The 26,184-nt window shown below is 39.2% G+C and overlaps 1 protein-coding gene across 2 annotated transcripts in view; it reads left to right on the plus strand.

Annotated features, from left to right (window-relative positions):
• The window catches only part of LOC140488140 (aldehyde dehydrogenase, mitochondrial), a 55,268-nt gene extending 29,084 nt beyond the window's left edge, over positions 1-26,184 (plus strand). For both annotated transcript variants that reach the window (XM_072587963.1, XM_072587962.1), the window contains exons 4-13: positions 1,954-2,033; positions 8,395-8,506; positions 10,978-11,106; positions 15,006-15,119; positions 15,787-15,889; positions 17,595-17,779; positions 19,449-19,613; positions 20,541-20,698; positions 24,764-24,878; positions 25,573-26,184. In XM_072587963.1, coding sequence (XP_072444064.1) covers positions 1,954-2,033; positions 8,395-8,506; positions 10,978-11,106; positions 15,006-15,119; positions 15,787-15,889; positions 17,595-17,779; positions 19,449-19,613; positions 20,541-20,698; positions 24,764-24,878; positions 25,573-25,605 — 1,194 coding nt within the window. In that variant the 3' untranslated portion in view covers positions 25,606-26,184. The remainder of the gene's footprint in view (positions 1-1,953; positions 2,034-8,394; positions 8,507-10,977; positions 11,107-15,005; positions 15,120-15,786; positions 15,890-17,594; positions 17,780-19,448; positions 19,614-20,540; positions 20,699-24,763; positions 24,879-25,572) is intronic.

Here is a 26,184-nt window from a genome sequence, read left to right on the forward strand (position 1 = left end):
AAGGTGCAAACAGTTTCAAGGCTTGGTGTCTCAATCATGAGTTGTAGCAGCAGTGGCAAAGGAAGGAGAAGGAAGCCAACCTGAGGCTGTGAATACATTTCCCTGCTACAGTATGGCTTCCCTGAGTGGGGGATTGAAAATTGGGCACTTCAGTCGGTTTGACTACTCATCTAGTCTGCCACATTATCATAAAATAAACCAAGAACTGCAGATGCTGGAAGCCTGAAAGAAATGACAAATTCCTAGAGAAACTTAGTATCTCTAACAGCATCTGTGGAGAGAAAGCAGTGTTAACATTTTGGGTCCAGTGACCCTTCTTCAGAACCCTTAGTGCCTGAATTCTCCCATACATCATCCTTGATTCCAAGGGACCATCGCTGATAAGAAACAACAATTAATTAGGAGGTGGACGTTTTTAAAGTTCTTTCACAGAATGCCCCCAGAGGGCAATTAAGAGTCCACCACATTGTGGATTTGGAGTCACATGTAGACCATACCAGGTGAAAATGGCAGTTTCCTTCCCTAAAGGACATTAGTGAAACAGATTGGTTTGTTTCCAACAATTAACAATGGATTCCTGGTGATCTTAGACTCTTAATTCTAGATTTTTATTGAATTCAAATTCCACCATCTGCCATGATGGGATTCGAACCCTGGTCCTGAGAATGTTACCGAGGCCTTTGGATTAAGAGTACAGCAATAATATCATTAAGCTATCGCCTCTCCAGGAGTTTTTAGTGATGGAATAGATGTACAGTGGAAACTTTTATCTACATCAGTTAAGATAACAAGGTTGCAAAAGTCTAGTTGAGCCTTAGACAATGACCAAGTAATTGGGTGGAATTAAGATTGGTGGCCAAAGACCATGGCTTTGATCTCCACAATACCTATTGTGAAAAAAGTTCTGCTCTTTAAGGATTCTACATGCCTAACTAACCAGGCAAATCAGAGATACTAGAAGTGTAATGTGAAAAGATTAAATTAGAATATCTCTCTGGACATGTATGTAATATTAAAGGGTTAAGCTGCACTGACTCCACATTATGGAAGTGGGTGGGGATGATAGTCATGCAGGAATATAGACGACTCCGACCCCATTTAGACAATCATTTGCTGCTACTCCCCATACTATTATCAAATTAAACTAACATTCAATCTCTTCCATTCAGTAATGCATTCATAGCCGTCCCCTGAAGCTAGGGCATATTACATCTACATTGTCTTGGAGATTCACTGAGTCAGGAAATCGTCTGCATAATGATTTCCCAGGATTTTAGGGTATTTACATTTGAATTGCCTCAGAGGATGATCTCCTCTTACCATTATACCTGGGGTAATGTGACTGTGAGGGAGTGGCTAGAGTACCTGTAAGCATTACCAACTGACCTGTATAAAGTGGATGTGTTTTCTTTAGAGGCCTCTTTTGACTCAACTTTGCCTGCCTGCGAAGAGGTCCAAAGGGTCACCTAGTTTGTACAGGGTTTAATAAATTTTAAGTGTTTGCAGAAGTTGGTGCATGCGCATTGCATCTCGTGTGTGAAATCTTGGGGGGAATAAAAAATACCTGAGGGTGAGCGGTTGTTGTGGGTGTCATCAGTAAAAATGTTTTAAAATGTCACCTAAGACAATGAAGAAGTTAGAATTGGGCAAGGACTGATCCTTGGAAGTGTCTATAACTAATATTTGAGTAAAGAGTCTGTTGCCAATTACATGTTTTGTTCTAATTGCTGAGTTGACTTTGAAATTTACAGTACCCTAATAAAATGTTCATACAGTCCAATGAAGTGATCTGGAAATATTATGTTGCTGTCATGGTTTGGCTGTTAATTAGAAATATGCTGGCCAGTCTTGGTTAGACAGGAGGCTAAATTTAGAAGTAGTGATGTGCGTATGTGATCTGCCTCTGATCAGTTAGTCACAGTCACATTATTGTAATTCCATTTTGTTTTTCAGTCATTGGAGACGTTGGACAATGGAAAACCATACCACATAGCCTACATGGCAGACCTAAATTTAGTTATCAAATGTCTCAGGTACACATTTACTTTATGTACCCTCTTCAGTTCTTACTGTTAAGAGTTTATTTAATAATGTTGGTTGGCTATAGAAAGATTAGTATTTTCAATTTGTTCTCTTTTACTTCATTAAGTAATTGATTTTTAAGTGCATCATTTACTGATCTGTAAAAAGCAGCATCTTGTTTAACTAAGTTTTTTCTGCTGAGAATTCTTTCTAAATTTGTTTGAATTGTTTTTGTAAGTATTGGGCTGAACCTTTATCAAGAATTAAGATTCGACATCAGGACCAACTGTGGGTCCAAACCCTGACACAGTCACTGAGTCATGCTCACCTGCTCTATCTTCAGGACTCAGCGAACTAAATTGCCTTCAAAGAGGCTTGTCTAATTTTGGGGTTCATAGATGACCTCTGCAGGTATGAGGAGTTATTGGAATGCCTGGGGCTGGGAAAGGTAGGGGATTGCAAGCATCTCAACATGAAGATCTGGTTCCCTTCTCTAGCAAGATCAATGTTGGGAGCCTAGGGCTCCTCGGATGCTGTCTGAACTGCTGTGCTCTTCCAGCACCACTAATCCAGAATGTTGGGAGCCTGCCTGGTATGTAACCAACAAGCAATTTTCAAAAATTTCCTACTTGCAAAGTTGACGCTGTGGACTTTCACCGTGGCTTCGAACATTGAATGATCGTTCTAAGAAATGCTTTTATCATTCTATTTGTGACCACTTTTTTATTTATCAACAGACTTTTTTAAAAAAAAAATGCATAAAATGTTGCTGTATCACAAGCCATTGCTGATCATTACATGTCCTGTGTATTTGAAGTTATGATATGCTATTTGTATATCAAAGTTTAGCCTGGGAAAGATGAACTGCTTCAAATTTGGACACAGATGGAAAGTTAGATTTACATTCTGTTCCATATTTGTTGTAAGCACATTCTAGATTTCAATGCAATGAAGAATTTGTTTGGGAAATAATGATACTGTTAATGCTGCACCGGTGATTTTTTCGCCACTTATTTTTTAAAATAAAATCACAAACTAATATTTGGAGGGTATTTAAGCAACCTGTCTCTTTCAGAACGCATGTCAAAATATTAAAGCTCTTCTGAAAACTCTACTGCATTCGTACAATGAATGAAAGATTAGTTATTTGGAGAGATTTCAGAAACAAGGGCTCTTTATCTTGGAAGCAGAGGTGGAGGAGGTTTGATGTTTTCAAAATTGTGAAGGATTTTAGTGAAATAAATAAGAAATGGGTGGCTGAAGAGTCAGGAATCAGTGGGACAAATTTAGTGATTGAAAGGAGGGCAAAATTAGGAAGCTTTTTTTAAATGCAAACTATTGGAAGTCTGTTTTGTAATGCTGACGTTAGACCCAAAATGATAGTGTTAAAGCTAGACCACATTAAAAAGACATTTCCTCCTATTTTCCCCCTATTTTGAGCTAGCAGAATGGTTTTAAATAAAAAGTTCCTTTCTTTGGAAACAATGGGATCCCCTTGGTATTATCAAATTCACAGTATATTAAGCTACATTTTTGTTGACTTTTCACTAATGTGATCGGGAATACATTGCCCAAGAAATGGTGGAATCAAAAATGGTTTGAAAGGAAATTGGCTAAATTGCCAAAAGGAACCAATTTGCAGAGCTATGGTTCCCATGCCAGTTGGATTGCAGTTATTCATGGTGCAATTGTTGAAGGCAATTAGTAATGGGCAAATAAATGCTGATAATGTTTATATCTGAAAAATATTTTTTTAAAGTGGGCTTACGTGGTCTCCCAAATAGACAGAACAAGCACAATGGGCCAAAGGGCCTCTGTGTTCTATCATGTCATTCTGTATACTTGAATAAAAATTTATTCAATCTTTGGACTCAACTTATTGATTACAGATGGAATTCTTCTCTAGTCTTGTATTGTTACTTCACCATTTGTATAGATTCTTGGAAGTACTCCTTTTTAAGAAGGTAATTTCAGTTTGGAGAACTTTTTTAACAAAAAGTGATAATATGTTCTGAGCTACATAAAGACTGTAGGAGGAGGAGGAGAAAATAAAGGCCCAGCAAAATTGTAGAAACAAACTAGAGACCCAATGTGTTTGTCCCTAGTGAGTAAATCATACAAACCAGGATGAGCCCAGATTCTGTCCCCAGCCTGCACTAGATTAGTTAGTTTCAGTGGGAATTGTAGAGAGGATGTGAGAATAACCTGAGAGAAGGGGAAATTGGTCAGTTTAGGTCCTTAATTGACCTCAGGAGCTTGACACCAGAGGTACTATTCTTGTAGCTCCTACCAATGCCTCTTGTAACCTCGAGTAGCAAATATTACTTTTTAGTAAGAAGACCTTGCATGTGTTGTTTCAAATGGTTAATTCCATTATTAGTTGGAAGTTTATTTCTTCTGGCTATACTACTTTCGTTGCATTGTGTGAAGGGGGTGGGGATGGTGGGGGTGTGGAGGGGACAGACTGCACAATAGGAGTTGAATGGAGAAAGCAGTTGTAAACGAGAGAGCGATTTTAAATCTATGAACAATGAAATATTCAGTAACCTGGGAATCAGAAAATTTTGTAAAGGATCATGCTAATGAATTCCCTAAACTAGAGATTCAGCATTCAATCGTCAAGCTGCAGAAGTTCAGGAAAATGTGATCATGGATAATGTGAATGCTATTAGAATGAACACTGATATTAGATGTGAGACACAGTAAGAAAGGATGGTAACTTCTGGTTAGAATGTTCTACCTTTTATGTATAATGCACTAACTGTGGCCTCTATGGTCTGTGAAAGATAAGTTTAGGTGATGACTTTGTGTAAAATCTTATTTTGAATAAAACTTGACATTTACTTATGGTTTTTAAAAAATTGCTGTGGCGTTTAAGAAATGTAATGCTTTTTGTGTGTGGCTTTCAACTTAACAGGCATAGATAATAATTAAGAATGTTAATAAATTCTTCTTATTCTCCTTCTGTGTGAATCCAAAGACTTCATATGTGAACACCAATACAGTAAGGCAATGTTAATAAACTAATACATCACCTAAGTAAATGAAATAGTGAGAATGGCAAAAGAGCCCTTGACTGAAAATAAACCGATTTCCTGCTGCATTGGAAGCATAGGTTGTCCCACTGAAATCATTTATCTGAGGCCACTACAGCAGAACCGCCTGTAGTGCAATCTGACTTCTAGGCAAATCTGGATCTGCTTAATGCTTGCACTTGGACTGGTTCTGGATGAGAGGGGTCTGGTACTCACCTTGTGCTGATTCTACCTATAAATCCCTTAAATGCATGTAGGCTCAGTATCCGACATGGTAGCTGCAAATGTGAAATAATTGAAAGTGCTGTTTCTTCATTCTCCTCTTGATGTTCTTGGTTAGGTTCGACTTGGATATGTGGAAGGACAAAGTTTGTCATGCATGGAAAGTAGAAAGTCAGTGAAGCCCAGGTCCTGTGAACAAATGAATAAAATGACAATGTACATGTTTGCTTATTCTTCCTTTTTGATTAGTTCCTCTGATCTCCCCCACTTCTATCTTTCCCTTCTCTTCCTTTTTTAGAGGAGAATGTGTCTTGAAGTCTTTCTAGCTGAACGGAGCATAAGCTCTGATGTGGGTGTAAGATTTTTTTTAGTGCCAGTGCTAATTGTGAGGATGAAATAAAAATGTGAATTTTGAGTATGATACTTGATTGCTCAAATTGGCATTATTAACAATATCTAATGTATGAGGCTGCTGGTGCAGGTGGTAAGGTTTGACATTTGGAAATACATTCACTGACCTCGACTACTTACTTGGGATTTTTCGCTTGAGTCATGATGTTGACATCCACAGTTATCTGCAACTACTGCCTTTTTGACAGGTACCTAGAGATTTTCCTTCTCAACCTCCAGGTTCAACCCTCCCCATACAGATGTGACACTTTTTCATAGAATAGAACATAGAAAAATACAGCGCAGTACAGGCCCTTCGGCCCTCTATGTTGCGCCAACCGAAGCCTACCTAACCTACACTAGCCCAATAACCTCCATATGCTTGTCCAATGCCCGCTTAAATGCCCATAAAGAGGGAGAGTCCACCACTGCTACTGGCAGGGCATTCCATGAACTCACAACCCGCTGAGTAAAATATCTACTCCTAACATTTGTCCTATACCTACCACCCCTTAATTTAAAGCTGTGTCCCCCAGTAACAGCTGACTTCATTAGCGGAAAAAGGTTCTCACTGTCAACCCTATCTAAACCCCTAATCATCTTGTACACATTTATCAAATCTCCCCTAAACCTTCTTTTCTCCAATGAGAAAAGCCCCAAGTGCCTCAGCCTTTCCTCATATGATCTTCCTACCATGCCAGGCAACATCCTGGTAAACCTCCTCTGCACTCGTTCCAATGCCTCCACATCCTTCCTATAGTATGGCGACCAAAACTGCACACAATGCTCCAGATGAGGCCGCACCAGAGTCTTATGCAACTGCAACATGACCTCAGGACTCAGGAACTCAATTCCTCTACTCTTCAGTGCAGTGTTCAAAAGCCTTGGCAATTGGCATTCTTTCTTTGCCATCCCAATTTCCCAAAGTCAAGTTCTTCTCCGTCCCAATTCAAAGAGCATCTCCCTTTTTAATAGGGAGCAGACTAGCTTTAAGTTATACTAGTTAGCTACAATATTGGGGCCTTGCTAATGTCATAAAGCTGTATAGCATGGAAACAGACCTTTTTCATCTAACTTGTCTTAGCCCATTGAATGTTTTGGTGAATGCAGAGATCATTGAAATGACCAAACAGCATCAAGGTGACATTCTGCTTGCATTGCAACTGATCAATCAAGTTGTACATGCAATCCTGCATGCTTGTTTTCATCATCAATTCAATTTCAGCTTTATTCTTGTTCTTTTGAGGACTCCATAACACAATGGCCAACATGTGTTAGGGCAGCCGTTTGTTTGCAGAAGTGGTATTTTGTAGCTTTGTCAATTTTCTGGGGACAGAAAGCTTTGCAAGATGGTATCTACAAAGTGTTGGGCAGAGCAATAGATGTGATCTATATGGACTTTAGTAAGGCGTTCGACAAAGTTCCCCATGGGCAACTGATTAGTAAGGTTAGATCTCTCAGAATACAGGGAGAACTAGCTATTTGGATACAGAACTGGCTCAAAGATAGAAGACAGAGGGTGGTGGTGGAGGGTTATTTTTTCAGATTGGAAGCCTGTGACCGCTGGAGTGCCACAAGGATCGGTGCTGGGTCCTCTACTTTTTGTCATTTACATAAATTATTTTGATGCATGCATAAGAGGTACAGTTGGTAAGTTTGCAGACACCAAAGTTGGAGGTGTAGTGGACAGCGAAGAGGGTTACCTCCGATTACAACAGGATCTGGACCAGATGGGCCAATGGGCTGAGAAGAGTGACAAATGGAGTTTAATTCAGATAAATGCGAGGTACTACATTTTGGGAAAACAAATCTTAGCAGGACTTATACACTTAATGGTAAGGTCCTAGGGATTGTTGCTGAACAGAGACCTTGGAGTGCAGGTTCATAGCTCCTTGAAAGTGGAGTCGCAGGTAGATAGGATAGTGAAGAAGGTGTTTGATATGCTTTCCTTTATTGGTCAGAGTTATTGAGTACAGGAGTTGGAAGGTCATGTTGCAGCTGTGCAGCTGTACAGGACATTGGTTAGGCCACTGTTGAAATATGCGTGCAATTCTGGTCTCCTTCCTATCAGGAAGATATTGTGAAACTTGAAAGGGTTCAGAAAAGATTTACAAGGATGTTGCCAGGGTTGGAGGATTTGAGCTACAGGGAGAGGCTGAACAGGCTGGGGCTGTTTTCCCTGGAGCATCAGAGGCTGAGGGATGACCTTAGAGTTTTACATAATTGAGGGGTATGGATAGGGTAAATAGGCAAAGTCTTTTCCCTGGGGTTGGGGAGTCCACAATTAGAAGGCATAGGTTTAGTATGAGAGGGGAAAGATATATAAAAGAGACCGAAGGGGTAACTTTTTCATGCAGGGTTGGAATGTATGGAATGAGCTGCCAGAGGAAGTGGTGAGGCTGGTACAATTACAACATTTTAAGAGGCATTTGGATGGGTATATGAATAGGAAGGGTTTTGAAGGATATGGGCCAGGTGCTGGCAGGTGGGACTAGATTGGGTTGGGATATCTGGTTGGCATGGACTGGTTGGACCGAAGGGTCTGTTTCCATGCTGTGCATCTCTGACTGTATGGATACAATTGAATAACACAGTGCAGAATGTGTAGGTATGAACCTACAGTGCTGTCTGCCTCATGGTGGATTAGCACAGTTTGAAATGTACAAAGCAAATAAACTAATGGTGTGACTTGGAAATTATCCCTTAGTCTTTGAATTTTTTTTAGGTACTACGCAGGCTGGGCTGATAAATATCATGGTAAAACTATCCCTATAGATGGAAACTACTTCTGTTATACACGTCATGAGCCAGTTGGTGTGTGTGGGCAAATCATCCCGGTGAGTGAATGTAGAAAACTTTAAGAAGTTTTACTGTACAGATGAGAAGCAATCTTTGCTTTCCATTTTCATTAGGTTCTTGATGCGTATTTTATTAGAGCAGTTGTTATTTGAAGCATTTTTGTTTCAAATGAATTGGTTAACACTGATTTCTCCATCTAAATTTTAATATGAAAACTTATTCGTATCTATTTATGATGAATTTTTGTGCTTAATAGGACTTGCACAACATTCAAGCAAAGTTATCTGATCATATTATTGGAGACTATTCTGAGACAGGATTTATAATTATTTGGAAAAGCATAGTTTAATTAGAGATAGTCAGCATGACTTTGAGAAGGGCAGGTCATGCTTCCCAAACCTTAATGAATTATTTTGAGAATGTGACAACACAACGCAAATTGATGAAAGAGCAGTGGATGTGGTATATATGGATTTTAGCAAGGTGTTTTGATAAGATTCCCCATGAGTCATTCAGAAAGTAAGGAGGCATGGAATACAAGGAAAATTGGCAGGTCCGTAGAAGGCAGAGGGTGATAGTAAATGGAAAGTTTTCAGCCTGGAGCTTGGTGACCAGTGCAGTTCTACAGGGATATGTTCTGGGACCTCTGCTGTTTGTGATTTTTATAAATGACTTGGATGAGGAAGTGGAAGAGGAGTGTGATTAGTAAGTTTGCTGATGACATGAAGGTTGGAGTTGTGGATAGTGTGGAGGGCTGTTGTAGGTTGCAATGGGACCTTGGTGGGATGCAGAGCTGGGCTGATAAGTAGCAGATGGAGTTCAACCTGGAAAAGTATGAAGTGATTCATTTTGGAACGTCGAATTTGAATGCAGATTACAGGGTTAAAGGCTGTGTGGAGGAACAGAGGGATTTTGGGATCCATGTCCATAGGTCACTCAAAGCTGCCCCACATGTTGATAGGGTTGTTAAGGCCTATAGAGTGTTGGCTTTCATTAGCAGGGGGATTGAGTTTAAGAGCTGCGAGGTTATGCTGCAGCTCTATAAAGCCCTTGTTAGACAGCACTTGGAATATTGTGTTCAGTTCTAGTTGCCTCAAAAAAGGAAAGATGTGAAAGCTTTAGAGAAAGTGCAGAGGAGATTTACCAGGATACTGACTGACTGGACTGGAGGGCAAGTCTTATGAAGAAAGGTTGAGGGAGCTAGGGCTTTTCTCATTGGAGCGAAGAAGAATAAGAGGGGACTTGATAGAGGTGTACAAAATGATGAGAAGCATAGAGTACCTGTTCAGGACCTAGCTGTATTGTCAGTACTTGCTCATGAGAAACACATGCAGCATGTTAGTGCAATTTGGCAAATGGAATTAAGAGGTTAAATACCAATACTTGGGTTGGTAAAACGAGTTGAGTGGAAGATTATAATAGAAGTTACAAATTGTTTGTTGGTAACCTGATTACTTTGGAAAAATTTAAAATTATTTTAAACTAGGCAACTGTAAATTTGTAATTTTCCAAAGCTGCATGTTGCTTTTTAAATATTTTGGTACTTGCCTTGTTCATCCTTAATTTAAGATTAGAGTTCAGTGCTTTAAATATATATTTTGCCCTAAACTCTGGTTTTAATCAAATAGCCAGGCTAATCACTTTGTCTGATCCTGAGGAACCATGTTAAATAGTACAGTGGTCCAATTTAACCAGATGGATCACTGTTGGTTTCTGCTCAGAAAGGCAACTAATATATCCTGAGCTAACATCATTGCAAATAGCCACAGAAGTAATAGAAATATGATTTGAATTTGGAAAATGGGTGGATTGCTTCACAATTAAAATGAAGTTTCCAATCAAGATTGAAGTATTATTTGCCTGTTTCTGTGAGACCGTGTATACATGGATGCAGTGGAGATCCTTAGATCTGTTTCGAACTTAAGTCCCTGAGTAAATGATACATGCCTTTAAATACTAAACATTTCTCAATCACTGTAACCAACCCCAAACATTATTACTCAGTTGGTTGGCAGCCAGCCAGGCTGGAACTCCTTTTGGGTATCAATAACAACTGTGAAGAAATGCCCTACATCAGAAGGTGTGGTAGTCTTGGAGTTACCGAAAAAGTGTGTTACTAGGCTGCTTATTCTACAGTTCACACCTGCCAAGTTGGCATTCTGATTTCTTTATTTGGAATTGCTTGTGAAATTTGTCCAATTCCAAATGGTCAAGTTCCTTTTTGGTTTCTGCAAATCCTCCATTTTATGATCTCTATTATAACTTTGTTGCTTCACACCAGCTGGAATGTTTATTCTTCCTAACTGTGTGGCTGGAATTTGGGCACAGTAACCTATTTACCTTGGAGAGCTGCTTTCTACATTGTCTTCTGTCTGGCTTGCAGCTAACGTTTTGTTTTTCCCAGTCTGCTGTAAAGTCTTATTGATTCTCGCATCTTTGGCCTTATCCAACAACTATTGATAATTTCGATGTATTTCTTTATTTTAACATCCAATTCTATCTCTTTCAGTGGAATTTTCCACTGTTAATGCAGGCCTGGAAGCTTGGACCAGCACTAGCAACTGGAAATGTGGTGGTGATGAAGGTGGCAGAGCAGACCCCATTAACAGCGCTCTATGTTGCAAATTTAATCAAGGAGGTATGGCAAAGTTATTTTAAAATGTTTTAAAAAATAATTGATTAAATGTGCTCAAAGAAAATTGCATTTCCTTGAATATTGCTCATTGGTTTTGTGTCGTCGTAATTTGTTCATTAATGCCCTTCGGGGAGGAAGTTTCCCTTCCTTATTCCAGCTTGCCCCTGTTTCTGGATCCACTACAGCATGATTAATAGCCTCTCAGCTGCCCTCTGAAATGGCTGTGTTAAGCTACTTGGTTCTTTCAAACTGCTATAAAAAAGCATATGGTCTGTAAGGGTTTAAATAACATGGCTCTCGTGCACGCTCAGGCAGTTAGTGAGATGCCAACTTTATTGTCTAGTCTGCAATGTTCACCTCTGAAAGATTTTTGTCTTGAAAAATTTCCAATTTCACTTTGGTTATGGGAATGTGATGAGACCATATCTTGATTTTTGGTGTAGGATGGAAAATAACAGTATAACTCGCCTATGGTCACTTTCTTATTTATAAGCAGTAACGATATCGGTTGATTGTTTGCATTCTAATCTACTTTCTGTGAAGATGTAGAATAAAGGAGGAGGAACGAAACTTCATTTAGAAACCAAAGTTGATTTAAACAATACCTAAGCCTTCAAGATGTTGTTGTTGAAGCATTCTGAAATAGCTCCTGTTTCCTTGAATGTCGCTTTGGCTTTGCACACGATGTTACTGCAGTGTGCTTATGGGTGTCTTATTGATGGTGGTGATGTCACCTGTTGTATAAATCTAATTTTCTGCCTATCCATTGATATGTAAAGTTCTTGGAGCAGACTTTTTGTTGCCCATTGCAATGGATTTCCACAGAGATGCCTGCAAGAGTTGTTGCAACAGTTTTTGAAGAAAGCCAGGGCTTGGAGACATTGTATCCTGAGCTGACTTGATTTTCTGCTTGGGTATTCCTGCCTCAATTCTTATTAGTCACCTGTATCATTGAAGCATGATTTTCTATTTTTAATATTTATTTCCTCCTGTCGTAATGGATAGTATTCTATTAAAAGTAAAAATACTGTGGATGCTGGAAATGAGAAACAGAATTCTGGAAAAGCTCCAGTCTGGCAGCATCTGTGGAAAGGGAAGGAGTTATGGTTTCACATTTTAGTAAGGCTCGCTCTTTCTTGACAGATAGTATCAGACCTACAATATTCCTCCAGCCTGGTTTGTTAGTGTTCTGTTAGCTGCCTTATCACTTGCTCTACCTGCATACTTACTTATGACCTGTGATAGAGCCCCTAGATCCCTCTATGCCTGAGAATTTTGCAATTGTTCTGTTTTAAATAATCTGTTCTTTTTATTCTTCCCATCAGTGACCATCTTCAATTTTTTCCAAATTATGCTCCTGTTTGAAAGATGTTTCCCTATTCAATTGTATCAGCCTGTAACCTTCAGAACATCCTTTTCTACTTATGCGTATCATCTAAAAATGTAGGTGCCATGTCTTTGTCTCCTTCATCTTAGTAATTGATATAAATTGTAAAAGGTTGAGGCACAAGCAGCAATCCCTGCAGGAACACACTTGTCACACCCTGCTAAACCGAAAAAGGCTGATTTCTGCATGTTCTGTTTTCAGTCTTCCATCCATGCTAGTATATTAGCCTTTATACCATGTGTTCTAATTTGTGCCAAACCTTTTATGTAGAATCCTCTTAAATGCCTTCTGAAAATCCAGATATAGTACATCTCTTACCCGCTTACCCATAATGTATGTTACTCCTTAAAGAATTGATTTATTGTGGGATCCCCTGGCCCTGTTTATTTCATGATTCTTCTGTTTTGGCATGCAAGTAGTCCTGAGTTATGGCTTCACTAGATTACACTTTATTTTTATATGTGCCCGGTGTAGCCCCTGGTATGCCCTTCTGCACTTTTCATTGAACCAAGTTTAATTCTGCTGCTGTTGACCAACATTAGCCCTTGAATGCACAAGTTTGAGTTGCTGGACCTGTTTGAAGTCTCTCCCTTTTTTGGAATGGTAGAAGTGCCCCACAGCGCACTGGATGGAATCCTTGATGTGAAGGTCCGACTTCAACATACTGACTGGTGGTCAATCCAATGTGTACTGTCATGAGTAGCTACATCTATGATGGGTAGATTGGTGAGAATGACTTTGGTAAATTTTTCTTATTACTAGTTCTAACCCCAACTTGCATAGACCCAATCTTGACCAGTTGTCTCAGTAGTGATGCTACTGAGCCACTGTTGGTGATGGATGTTGAAGTCCCCCATCCAGTGCACATTAAATGCTCTTACATCTTTAATGTTTCCTCCAAATGTTGTTCAAATGGAGTATTGATTTAATCAACTGAGTGGTGTATGGTAGGTGGTAATTATCGTGAATTTTCCTTATCTATGTTTGACCTGATGCCATGAGACATTGTGGGGCCTGGAGTCCATGTTGTGAACTCCTGGAGAAATTCCTTCCTTACTCTTTACTGCTGTGCTGGCAAATTTGATGAGTTGCCCTGCAGATGTGACAGGATGTATCCAGATTTGGTGATGGTGGTATCTGGGACATTGTGTGACAATATCAAGCTATTGGTTGACTAGGGTGTGGGACTGTGCAAATTTTGGTATAGTCCTGTGATGTTGGTAAGGAGGACGTTGCAATGCCAACATCGTCATCGGTGCCTAGGTTGATGCTGTCTGGTGCTTCCATTCAAAGGTTTTACTCCTTATTTAAATTTTATTTTGGTTTAATACAGCTGAATGGCTTGCTAGAAGACAGTTGAGAGTTCTTGATAGTGTTGTGGACCTGGAGTCACATGTTGGCCAGACCAGGTAAAGATGGTAGGTTTCTTCCCTAAAGGACATTAGTAAACCAGTTGGGTTTTTACAACAATCAATGGTCGTAGTTTGGTCAGCTTTTAATTCCAGTTATTTACTGAATTCAGATTTTGCCATCTGCCACGTTGGGATTCTAACCCACGTCTCCAGAATATTAAATTGGGATTCAGGATTACTAGTTCAATGAGATTACCACACACTTGCTGCTTCCCCCTTGTTCATATAGTTTAACCCTTTCATGCTCAATATTCAGGCTCTCACCGTTGTCAGCCCACGTCATTATTTGATCCGGTTCTTGCTGAATGGTAGATATGAGAGTTTGCAAATGGAGTTGAAAGATGGTTTATTGCTGATGAAGCAACTGTAGATATTTGGGACCAGAGCACTGCTATAAGGAGTTCCTAGAGCTGACATGATTAGCCTCCAACAGCCACTGGAGTTTTTTTCCTTGGTTTCCATTGACTTCAATTTTACTAGGATTCCTTGGCATCATACAGGTTGGAATACCTAAAATATCAAGGGCAGTCTTCCTGGTGTACCCTGTAGAGTTTGACCATTCTGTCCATATTTACATTGAGGCTATAATGAAGTCTGATAACATCCAAGCCAAGTATCTCTTAACAAATGATTAGTAAGAGCCATTTGATAGGACTGTTGATGACCGACTGTTCCCATTAATTTGCTAAGGCAAATGACCATACTGCAATAGATACCAGAGTCTGGATCTCCAAAGTTTGAGAAAAATAAATCTCTAGCTATCAGCCACAAAGTTTGTAAATGACACTATGGGACAAGAGAGAGAAGAGAGCAGGTGTTAAAGATTCAACTTTGCAAAGATGTGCTGACCCATGTAAATTAGGTGAACCAATCATCACTCTAAAATTTCAGCAAGGGCAGCACTTGATGGCACTGGTGTATATGTTTTTGGCATAACTGCTATGATTGCATTTTACATATATTCAGTTCACTTTTATATCATTTCAATTGGAAAAATAGATGAATGTTGATGGCAGAGATATCTTGCTTGAATGGGATTTGTGCGAAGGATTTTCAGTCAGTTTCTCTTAATTACTGTCACATTACACTTTTTTTTTAAACAGGCAGGATTTCCACCAGGAGTCGTGAATATTATTCCTGGTTTTGGAGAAACTGCAGGAGCAGCCATTGCCTCACATATGGATGTTGATAAAGTTGCATTCACAGGATCTACGGAGGTCAGTTTGGAAATTGAGGCACTTCAAGTCAAACTCTGGAAGTTTACAGATTGGATCAGTGAATAGCTCATTCATTCATAGAATGCACAACAAGTACAAATCCTGGAAATGTAATACTGAATTGAACTGTATAAATCTGTCTAGTTTATATGCAGTAATACATTTTATTTAATTGGGATTTTTATTACATTTCACTGTGCTATAATATCCTTGCTATGAAAGCTCTTCAGTTATTGGCCAACCAAAATAGTTATTGCATTCCTGTCCCTCTATTACCAAGGCTTGCTTCAAACAATGCACACTTGCATACAGTTCTGCAGTTGATCTGTCTTGTTGGTTGTGCTCCTGAATTAAGCCATGCAAGGTGAAGGTATTCTGTGGTTCAATAACTTGAAGTTTTGAGTTTTATGGCTTGGATTGAACCAAGCATGTAATGTCAATTGAACTACTGAATCAACACCAGTAAATAAAAGATTCTATAGAAATAAATTCAGGCCTTGGAGGTGATTTAACTAATTATATTGGAATACTTTGTTTTGGGCTCATGAGCTACACTGTCTTGCCATATCCTGATGATGATTTCTTGTATTTCACTATTTCCTGTTCACTGTTTACTTTTTCTTAATATACTTGTTTTTTCAGAAGTGTGTTCCTGTTTTATTCTCAGGTTGGTCACCTGATCCAGCAGGCTGCAGGAAAAAGTAACTTGAAGAAGGTGACCCTGGAACTTGGAGGAAAAAGCCCAAATATTATCCTCTCTGATGCTGATCGTAAGAAATCCTTTATTACATGCAACTTGAGTTCCACTAATTATGACTTAAAAGCAGAAGTTTCTGGTAAGGGTTAGCAGATCTGGCAGCATCTGTGAAGAGAAACCAGATCCAGTGACTTTGCCTCTGAGGAAGGGCTGCCAGACCCAAAACGTTAACTGATTTCTCTTCTCAGATTCTCAGACCTGCTGAGCTTTTCCAGCAACTTCTATTTTTGCTTCTGGTTTACAGCATCTGCAGTTCTTTTGGTTTTTATCCACTAATCTTGTGTTTGTATCTGACTGGAGAGATTACATTAAACTGCTGGGATCAATAAAACTCAATTTTTGTTGCTGCTAACTATGCATTCACATGCGTGTGCGCACACGTGTTTAATATCTTAAACATATGTGTATATTGAGGGAGGTGATGGCCTAGTGGTATTATTGGTGGACTGTTAATCCAAAGACCTGGTTTAGAATCCTGCCATGGCAAATGGTGGAATTTGAATTCAACAAAAAAATCTGGAATTGAGTCTAACGATGACCATGATTCCATTGTAGGTTGTTGGAAAAACCCATCTGGTTCATTAATGTCTTTTAGGGAGGGAAACTGCCATCCTTACTTGGTCTGGCCTACATGTGACTCCAGACCCACAATAATGCGATTGACTCTTAACTGCCCTTTTGGACAATTAGGGATGGGTAATAAATGCTGGCCTAGCCAGCGATGCCCTCATCCCATGAATGAATAAAGAAGTTAAAAAATAATAAATGATAAAGAATGTGTACATTGTTTTATTTTTGAAAGGAACAAATTGAGAATTTTAGTCCACAATGTCATACTTCCCCTCTAAGAACTTATGAAAAGCTGATTCAACTTAATTGCTTTGCTTGAATTTGCTTATACTTCTGACCGTATATATTGTAACGATTCATTGTTTAGGCGCAGATTCAAGCTTCCCCAGCTAGATTAAGCTGACGTTGCCTTTGTAAAATATCCTGCTATTGCGATAGAAAGGAGAATCAAATGTTAGTTACTACTTGGGCCTACTTGCAGAGTTCAGAGTTCTACTGTCCTTTGCTTTGCTCTTTTTTGATTAGAGCAAGAAAGTAAAACTAAAGTCACCATAGTCCAAGAGAGCCATATGGCTGCTCTGTTTTTTACAGAAGACCTGAGGGTTACCACACCTCAGGCAAGGGGAGAGGATGAGAAGGAGAGTCCTTCATGATAACCTCAGCCAGTGTGAGAATTGAAACTCTACTATTGGCATTACTTAGCATTGCAAATCATTGTCGATCCAAATATTGTTGGGGTTGGTTAGCTCAGTTGGCTGAACAGCTGGTTTGCAATGCAGAGTGATGCCAACAGTGTGGGGCTCATGAGGTTACCATGAAGGGGTCTCGTTCTCAATGTCCCCCTTCACCTAAGGTATGGTGACCCTTGTGTTAAAACACCACCAGTCAGCACACTCTTTCTCCCCCCTCCCCCCCCCCCCCCCCCCCCCCTCCCCATCCCAAAAGTCCTAACTAGAACCTGAAGGAAGTAATCTGCAGATTTGGTCTGGAGGAGGATTTACCTCCTGCAGACCTGAATGTTAGTGTCTTTCTGTAGCAGCAAACTTGAAATAAACCAAAAATGTTTTTTTATTTCAGTAATTTCTCCCATCTCAATAAAAATGTTCTGTTAAATGTTCTAACTGACACTGACTTTGTTAATTTTCCAGTTGACCATGCAGTTGAGGAATCCCATACAGCTCTATTCTTTAACCAAGGACAGTGCTGCTGTGCTGGGTCACGTACATATGTTCAAGAGTCTATCTACAACAGATTTGTGGAGCAGAGTGTGGAAAGAGCAAAACTTCGAACTGTAGGAGATCCGTTTGATTCCAAGAATGAGCAGGGGCCGCAGGTAAATGTAGACTGAATTGAAAACGAGTTGAGAATGTTTGTTTGGTTTTTTTGCCATTTAAGGAATGCTATCATTTTGCCCTTCTTGCTATAGAAAGGACATGTATGGTACTTCTAACCATTACAGTCAGGCTGGAATTTTATACCCTACGCTATGAGAGAGCAGAGTGCAAAATTAGCTGCTGTTGTGGTGGCACCTGCAAGTCATTACCCACTTTTACTTGGATTTTACCAATTAATAACCACTTAAGAGCTTCCTCCTGCTGTTTTTACCTACAGCGAGCGTGCCATTGCCATATAGCAAGGTAGCCAAGCGAAAACTGGTGTCCTTGGAGATGCAAACAGAGTCACTCCTGTTTGGGCACGCTCTTCTGCTTTTGGTAACTCTGCTAGCATTCGAGATGCTTCTTCCTGGATTGGCTGGTAGCTCTTGGATGCTAATCCTCCTTTTTGATCGCAGCCAATGGCAAAACCAACATCTTTAAGATTTTAGTATCAGTTTTGTTTGTTCCTTACTCCTCCAAGTCAATCTTTTTATTTCCTGGTCATTAGCTTCTGTCTGGTATTGATTGCACCCACTAACTCACTGGTGTGTACAGAAGAATTGCTACGCTAAATTAATGCCAGTGCAAAGGATAACTTCTTCTTCATGTGCCGCCAATCATACTGAAGAATGTACCTAAAGAAAGGGAAGTTGACGGAAAGATTCAGGTTCTCCTAAAAATAAAGTCATTGCTACATTTGATCTGATTTTCTGCCAGCCTTCATTCTGACTTTGCTAATAGTGTCAAATTCCTAAATTATTCTTAAGCAGGTGTGAAGAATTACTTTAACTGGTAGTTGTGATACCTTTTAATGTTAGAATTCTGTTGACACTTGCTCTCTGACTCACCAATGAAAAGTAGCACTTGTTAGAAACTAGTTGATGCAAATTTAAAAATCACACAACACCAGGTTATAGTCCAACCTACCTGGTGGTGTGACTTTTCACTTTTGTACACCCCAGTCCAACACTGGCATCTCAAATCTTGATGCAAATGATGTTGAATTACAGTAAGAGTTGACCGCATTCAAAGAGGTTGGGGAATGATTTGGGCAGAAAATGACAAAAAAAGTACATGAAATGATTTCACTGGAATCTTAAGTTCCGAATGGATACTAATTTAATGGAAAAAGTAAGATTTGTATTTGTACAACACCTTTCATGTCCACAAAGGTCCTGATTTGATTTGCATATAGTGATGTGATTTACATATATTAAACATAGTCATCGTTATAATTTTAGGAATTGTAACAGCCAAGTTGAACACAGTCACATAAATAGTAATATGGTGATTAGATAATCTGTTTTCGCGAGACCATTGTTGAAGAATAAATGTTGGCCATATGTAGGATAGCCCCCTCAAATTTCTTTTGAAACAATACCACAGGATGCTTTATATGCACCTAAGGAGAGCAGCCAATGCATCTGTATCACGTTATCTGATTTATTGCACCTCTGATACTGCAGTAATGTCAGCCTTGACTTTATGCTGAAGCCCTGAAAAGCCCCACAGAATGAATCTTTAATATGCTTACAAATATTTGGTTTTTGGCTATCAGTCCTGGTCATTGGAACATTTTGTGAATTTAACAACTGTTGATGGCCAGTTATTGTATGTTTGTTACAGGTAGATGAAGAGCAATTCAATAAAATTCTGGGATACATTAGTAGTGGAAAAAAGGAAGGAGCCAAACTTCTCTGTGGGGGAGGAGTGGCAGCAGATCGTGGGTTCTTCATCCAGCCAACTGTGTTTGGAGATGTGAAGGATGATATGATTATTGCTAGAGAGGAGGTGAGTTCACACTCATTTGCAAAATCATGACTAGGATAACAATCTTGTTTCAGTATCAAGAGCTCAGAATGTTAGTTGAAAATGTTAAGTTGTATCAGGTTTGCTTTATTATTATTATCTTTGTATTTTGGTAGAAGATTATGGTTTCAAAATTAAAATGTATAATATGGCAACCAGAACTTTACTCAGTGCTCCAAGTATAGACTAACAAATTTCAATATGAGTTTAGCACATTTTATAGTTTTTCGATCCCCTTCATATTGATGTCTGCAAATTTTAGTTTTTCTATTAACTATTTTAGACTTTGGAATAAAATTGCAAATGACAGTGGTCCCACTACTGGTCTTAATGGATCAGTACTTCACATCTTCTGTCACTTGGCTACCTTCTCTGTCTTCCAGCTTTTCTTTTTTGCACTGATCTTTTCTCATTAGTCTATGGTGTAGTACCTTATCAAAGGCGTTTTGGAAATCTGTTGTATCTACTCCAATATCCTTGTCAATTCTCATCAAAATCTAATGATATTAGTAACTTAAAACTTGCTCTATTAGCTACTCTTGGTAGTGATAATTAACGAGAACGACCTACACTTTTTATATGGTGTCTTTTAATAGAATAAAATATTACAAGGTACTTTAGGCATTATAAACCAATAGATTACACACTTTACAGTTTGTCAGGGGTGCTAACTAATTTTAGGATTCAAGTAACAATTCATACATCACTCTAGTTGGATTACAATTTTACGCCCATGTCTCTTTTTATTATTAATCAAAAATACCATGGAAACATCTATTCCTGCTCATCGATAATGATTAGATGTTATTTCTCCTTAATCAAAACAGATTTGCTAGAAATGTAAAAGGCTGTGTTGAAAATGTATTCAAATATATCAGAATAAATATACGTTGTTTTATTTTAATTTAGATCTTTGGGCCAGTGATGCAGATTCTGAAGTTTAAGACAGTGGAGGAGGTGATTGAGCGAGCAAATGATTCTGTGTATGGACTTGCAGCAGCAGTGTTTACCAATGATATCAACAAAGCTAACTACGTGTCTCAGGGGCTACGCACAGGAACTGTCTGGTCAGCTTTCCTATATAGCTTTGAGTTATGCATTTGAAGAAGAAACTGTATGTTTGGAATGTTCTAAGGCTGTGAAATGCATTGAACTTGTATAGCCCAAGATTTAACAAAAATTAGTTAGTCATAGTCATACAGTATAGAAACCAACCCTTCGGTCCAACTCATCTGCTCCAACCAGACCATCCCAATTTGACCTAAGCCCATTTGCCAGCATTTGGCCCATATTCCCCCGAAACCCTTCCCATCCAGATGCCTTTTAAATGTATTTGTATTTGTACTGGCCTCCTCCACTTCCTCTGGCAGTCTGTTCCATATACTCCCCACCCTCTTCAGGTTCCTTTTTAAATCTTGTCCCACACTGTAATCCTATGCCTTTTCGGACTCTTTCCTCTCACCCTGTCTTTGCCCCCAAACTCCTCAGTCCCAGCAACATCCTTGTAAATCTTTTCTGCACCCCCTCAAGTTTAACAACATCCTTCCTTTTGGACGGTGACGTATTGTTTCACTTTTCCACCAATAGTTGGTGGGTTTGGGTAAATGCAATTTAAAAACTAACAAATATGTACTCAATGAGACTGCTTAATGAATGACAGGACACCAGGAAGCTCAGAAGAACAGGGATCCTGGGGTACTTGTTCACTTTATCATTCGTGGCACAGATTAAGTGCAGGGAGGTTATGTTGGAGCTGTACAGAATCTTGGTTGGGTCACAGTTGGAATATTGAGTGCAGTTTTGGGTATCAAATCAAAGGGAGGATGTGATTTTACTGGAGGAGGTGTAGAGGAAATTCACCAGGCTGTTGCCTGAAATGGAACAGTTTGGCAATGAAAAGAAGCGGGAGAAGCTTGTGTGTTCTTCAAAGCAAAGAAGAAAAATTACTTTAGGTACATAAGATTGAGGGGCATAGACAGGGTGAACCTGTTACTCTTGGTTGAAGAGTCAATAAAAGGGGGGACACACTTTTAAGGTGAAAGGAAAGAGTTTGAATGGGAATTTGAGAAAAATGTTTTTTCTTACCCAGAGGGTGGTGGATATCTGGAATGGGTGGATAAGATGGAAACCTCAACTTCTGAAAAGTATTTTGATCAGCATTTTAAATGCCATGACATTTATGGCTTTAGACATATTGCTGGAAAATGGGATTAGTATAGATTTGGAATAAATCTTTTTCCGTGCAAGCTTTAATGGGCTAAAAACCCTCTTCTGTACTGAATGATTCTATGTAAAGATTGTAATGCAATATGAGCGTTCTCCCCTCCCTAAGCCACTACCTCAAGTCTCATTACAGCTAAATTCATAGGACCCTGACCTCTGCAGTACCAACCTTGCCCAAAACCTTCAGCAAACTGAAGGAGCAGGAAGCAGCAGAATGACTATTTTTAAAAACAAAACCCAAACTGCAATTTTAAATAGCTCCATTATATCACTAAATTTCTGATGTGAAATTATTGTTCATGAATGTGTTAAAGACAAAAATCACTTTCTCATGTATTCCTCACTTGTACAATAATGTCATTGCGGAGAAAATTTACCTATTTCTACCTGAAATTTAAGAAACACATAAGGCACTATAACTTTGCAATTGGAAATGGTGCAACATTTATTGCTGTTTTTACTGATGTGACTGCCTGGTTTAAACACTGATTTTGTTTCTAAACTGTTAGGAACTGTGTATTTGTCCTTTCCCTGGAATTGTCCCACTCATCTGTTTGCAGGGGGGAAAAACTGTTAATTCACAGATTTGGTTCCTTCCTAAAGGAGTTTTGCCATACTTTCATACATAAATAATATGAAGTTATGTTACTGAAATAAGACTACAGGTATACAAAATAATTAGAGGATATTCAAGTTGGTCTCGATTATTTGTATTTCTTTGGAATTTCCAATGATTGGAGGCAGATGTTCGCAGGTAAAGGGACAGCTGGAAAATGGGAAGCCTTCAGAAATGAGATAACAAGAATCTAGAGAAAGTATATTCCTGTCAGGGTGAAAGGGAAGGCTGGTAGGTATAGGGAATGCTGGATGACTAAAGGAATTGAGGGTTTGGTTAAGAAAAAGAAGGAAGCATATGTCAGGTATAGACAGGATAGATCGAGTGAATCCTTAGAGTATAAAGGAAGTAGGAGTATACTTAAGAGGGAAATCAGGAAGGCAAAAAAGGGACATGAGATAGCTTTGGCAAATAGAATTAAGGAGAATCCAAAGGGTTTTTACAAATATATTAAGGACAAAAGGGTAACTAGGGAGAGAATAGGACCCCTCCAAGATCAGCAAGGCGGCCTTTGTGTGGAGCCACAGAAAATGGGTAGATACTAAATATTTTGCATCAGTATTTACTGTGGAAAAGGATATGGAAGATATAGACTGTAAGGAAATAGATGGTGACATCTTGCAAAATGTCCAGATTACAGAGGAGGAAGTGCTGGATGTCTTGAAACGGTTAAAAGTGGATAAATCCCCAGGACCTGATCAGGTGTACCCGAGAAGCTAGAGAAGTGATTGCTGGACCTCTTGCTGAGAGATTTGTATCGTCGATAGTCGCAGGTGAGGTGCCAGAAGACTGGAGGTTGGCAAAAGTGGTGCCACTGTTTAAGAAGGGCAGTAAAGACAAGCCAGGGAACTATAGACCAGTGAGCCTGACCTCGGTGGCGGACAAGTTGTTGGAGGGAATCCTGAGGGACAGGATGCACATGTATTTGGAAAGGCAAGGACTGATTCGGGATAGTCAACATGGCTTTGTGTGTGGGAAATCATGTCTCTCAAACTTGATTGAGTTTTTTGAAGAACTAACAAAGATGATTGATGGCAGAGCAGTAGATGTGATCTATATGGACTTCAATAAGGCATTCGACAAGATTCCCCATGGGAGACTGATTAGCAAGGTTAGATGTCATGGAATACAGGGAGAACTAGCCATTTGGATACAGAACTGGCTCAAAGTTAGACAGGGTGGTGAAGAGTTGTTTTTCAGACTGGAGGCCTGTGACCAGTGGAGTGCCAAAAGAATCGGTGCTGGGCCCTCCTTTTTGTCATTTACATAAATGATTTGGATGCAAGCTTAAGAGGTACAGTTAGTAAGTTTGCAGATGACACCAAAATTGAAGCTCTGATTACAACAGGATCTGGACCAGATGGGCCAATGGGCTGAGAAGTGGCAGATGGAGTTTAATTCAGATAAATGCGAGGTACTGCATTTTGGGAAAGCAAATCTTAGCAGGACTTATACACTTAATGGTAAGGTCCTAGGGATTGTTGCTGAACAGAGACCTTGGAGTGCAGGTTCATAGCTCCTTGAAAGTGGAGTCGCAGGTAGATAAGATAGTGAAGAAGGCTTTTGATATGCTTTCCTTTATTGGTCAGAGTTATTGAGTATAGGAGTTGGAAGGTCATGTTGCAGCTGTACAGGACATTGGTTAGGCCACTGTTGAAATATTACGTGCAGTTCTGGTCTCCTTCCTATCGGAAAAATGTTGTGAAACTTGAAAGGGTTCAGAAAAGATTTACAAAGATGTTGCCAGGGTTGGAGGATTTGAGCTACAGGGAGAGGCTGAACAGGCTGGGGCTGTTTTCCCTGGAGCATCAGAGGCTGAGGGGTGACCTTTATAGATGTTTACACAATTGAGGGGCTTGGATAGGATAAATAGACAAAGTCTTTTCCCTGGGGTTGGGGAGTCCAGAACTAGGGGGCATAGGTTTAAGGTGAGAGGGGAAAGATAGAAAAGAGACCTAAGGGGTAACTTTTTCATGCAGAGGGTGTTGTGTATGGAATGAGCTGCCAGAGAATGTGTTGGAGGCTACTACAATTGCAACATTTAAGAGGCATTTGGATGGGTATAGGAATAGGAAGGGTTTGAAGGGATATGGGCAGGGTGCTGGCAGGTGGGACTAGATTGGGTTGGGATATCTGGTCGGCATGGACTGGTTGGACCAAAGGGTCTGTTTCCATGCTGTACATCTGACTCTGACTTGGAGGGGCTGTTGATCAATAATCTTGATAGAAACTTTGAGCTGGCTTTTAAATTTAAAACTTATTTATAACTTGATATTTTCTCTTGACCACACAGGATAAATTGTTATGATGTGTTTGGAGCTCAAGCTCCATTTGGTGGATACAAAGCTTCAGGCAGTGGACGGGAACTTGGAGAATATGGATTGCAAGCATATACAGAAGTAAAGACTGTGAGTAACGAGTGGTAGCCGTATAAACCCATTTCAGAATGTGGTGATCATTATACTAGTTTTGAGTTCTTTCCCCAGTTATGGACAGAATTTATTACAGTACATATGACCTTTTCTCTTCCCTCTTTTTTTGTTTTATTCTTGACCACTGTCAACATTATTCCTTCATGACTTCATCCAGGTGGCCATTTCTTGAGACTAAAGATTTGGCAGATTTTATGACCGACTCTAATGTTGTCATTAACTCCTATCCGCAGTTATCCAACAGAGTTTCCCTGTATCATCTGATTTTAGTTATTCCTGTGACCAATTCAAGCAATCCAATCATTTGGAATACCTTACTGTTGGAGTTGAGATTGATTGATTTATCTCTACATCGTCCAGAAATAAAACCTGACACCTTGAATGTATAATTGGAGTCATGTTGATTCAAATGCTGGTGGTGTATGCTATAAGTGCCCCTTTTTTTTTTATTTTATCCCTTTTCTGCTGGATCATTAACAAGTGGGGAAAGACATGAAAATAAATTAGGAGAGGTACTTCTGCGTATTTGCAAAATTGCACTTTCACCAATCTGTTCTATTGAATCCATATTGAAAACTTGGAGGCAGACACTTTTGGTATCAGTTTTTGAAAGAGTGAGTGGGAATTTGTTTTTTTTTCCAGAAGTGTAAAATGTTTATTTTCTTTTCAGGTGACAGTAAAGATCCCCGAGAAGAACTCCTAAAATAGCCCACTAATTTTTAAATGAACTTTCAGCCTTTTTAAATGTGACATTTGAAGAATCGAACATTGTAAACTAACGACAGCAAACTTTGAAATGTGTATTGAAAATTCTGATTCTCTTGTTTGTGCTAAATGTGAACCTGATGATTAATGCAACAATGACCTTTTATCATTTGATTAACTAAAATACTCAATTGTTGTGCATGCTGAGTAATTGCCTTTGAATATGTGCTAATGAGTATTGCTTGCATTTTGTTAGTTTATTACAGGCAAACTAAGGATTGATGTGCAGTAATTGATTAGAATCAAAATATTATACTTTTCTTTGTACCTAATTAGGTAAAAATTACTTTTTTGAACACTGAAGTAAATACTTAATTGGTTAAACATTTAAGGATTCAATTAGCTTTGTTTATTGCTATCCATCCATATGTGCCAATGGCAGAAGATTTTTATTGCCAGTTACATATATATGTACCAATGAGATGGAACAGCTTTTTACAGGCTAATTATTTGTGGGATTGAGATTTGTTTAAAATTTTATACCATTAAATCCCAATATAAGGAAATCTGATTTAAA

Source organism: Chiloscyllium punctatum, chromosome 17 (genome assembly GCF_047496795.1).
Source record: "Chiloscyllium punctatum isolate Juve2018m chromosome 17, sChiPun1.3, whole genome shotgun sequence".
In the NCBI taxonomy this organism is placed as follows: domain Eukaryota; kingdom Metazoa; phylum Chordata; class Chondrichthyes; order Orectolobiformes; family Hemiscylliidae; genus Chiloscyllium; species Chiloscyllium punctatum.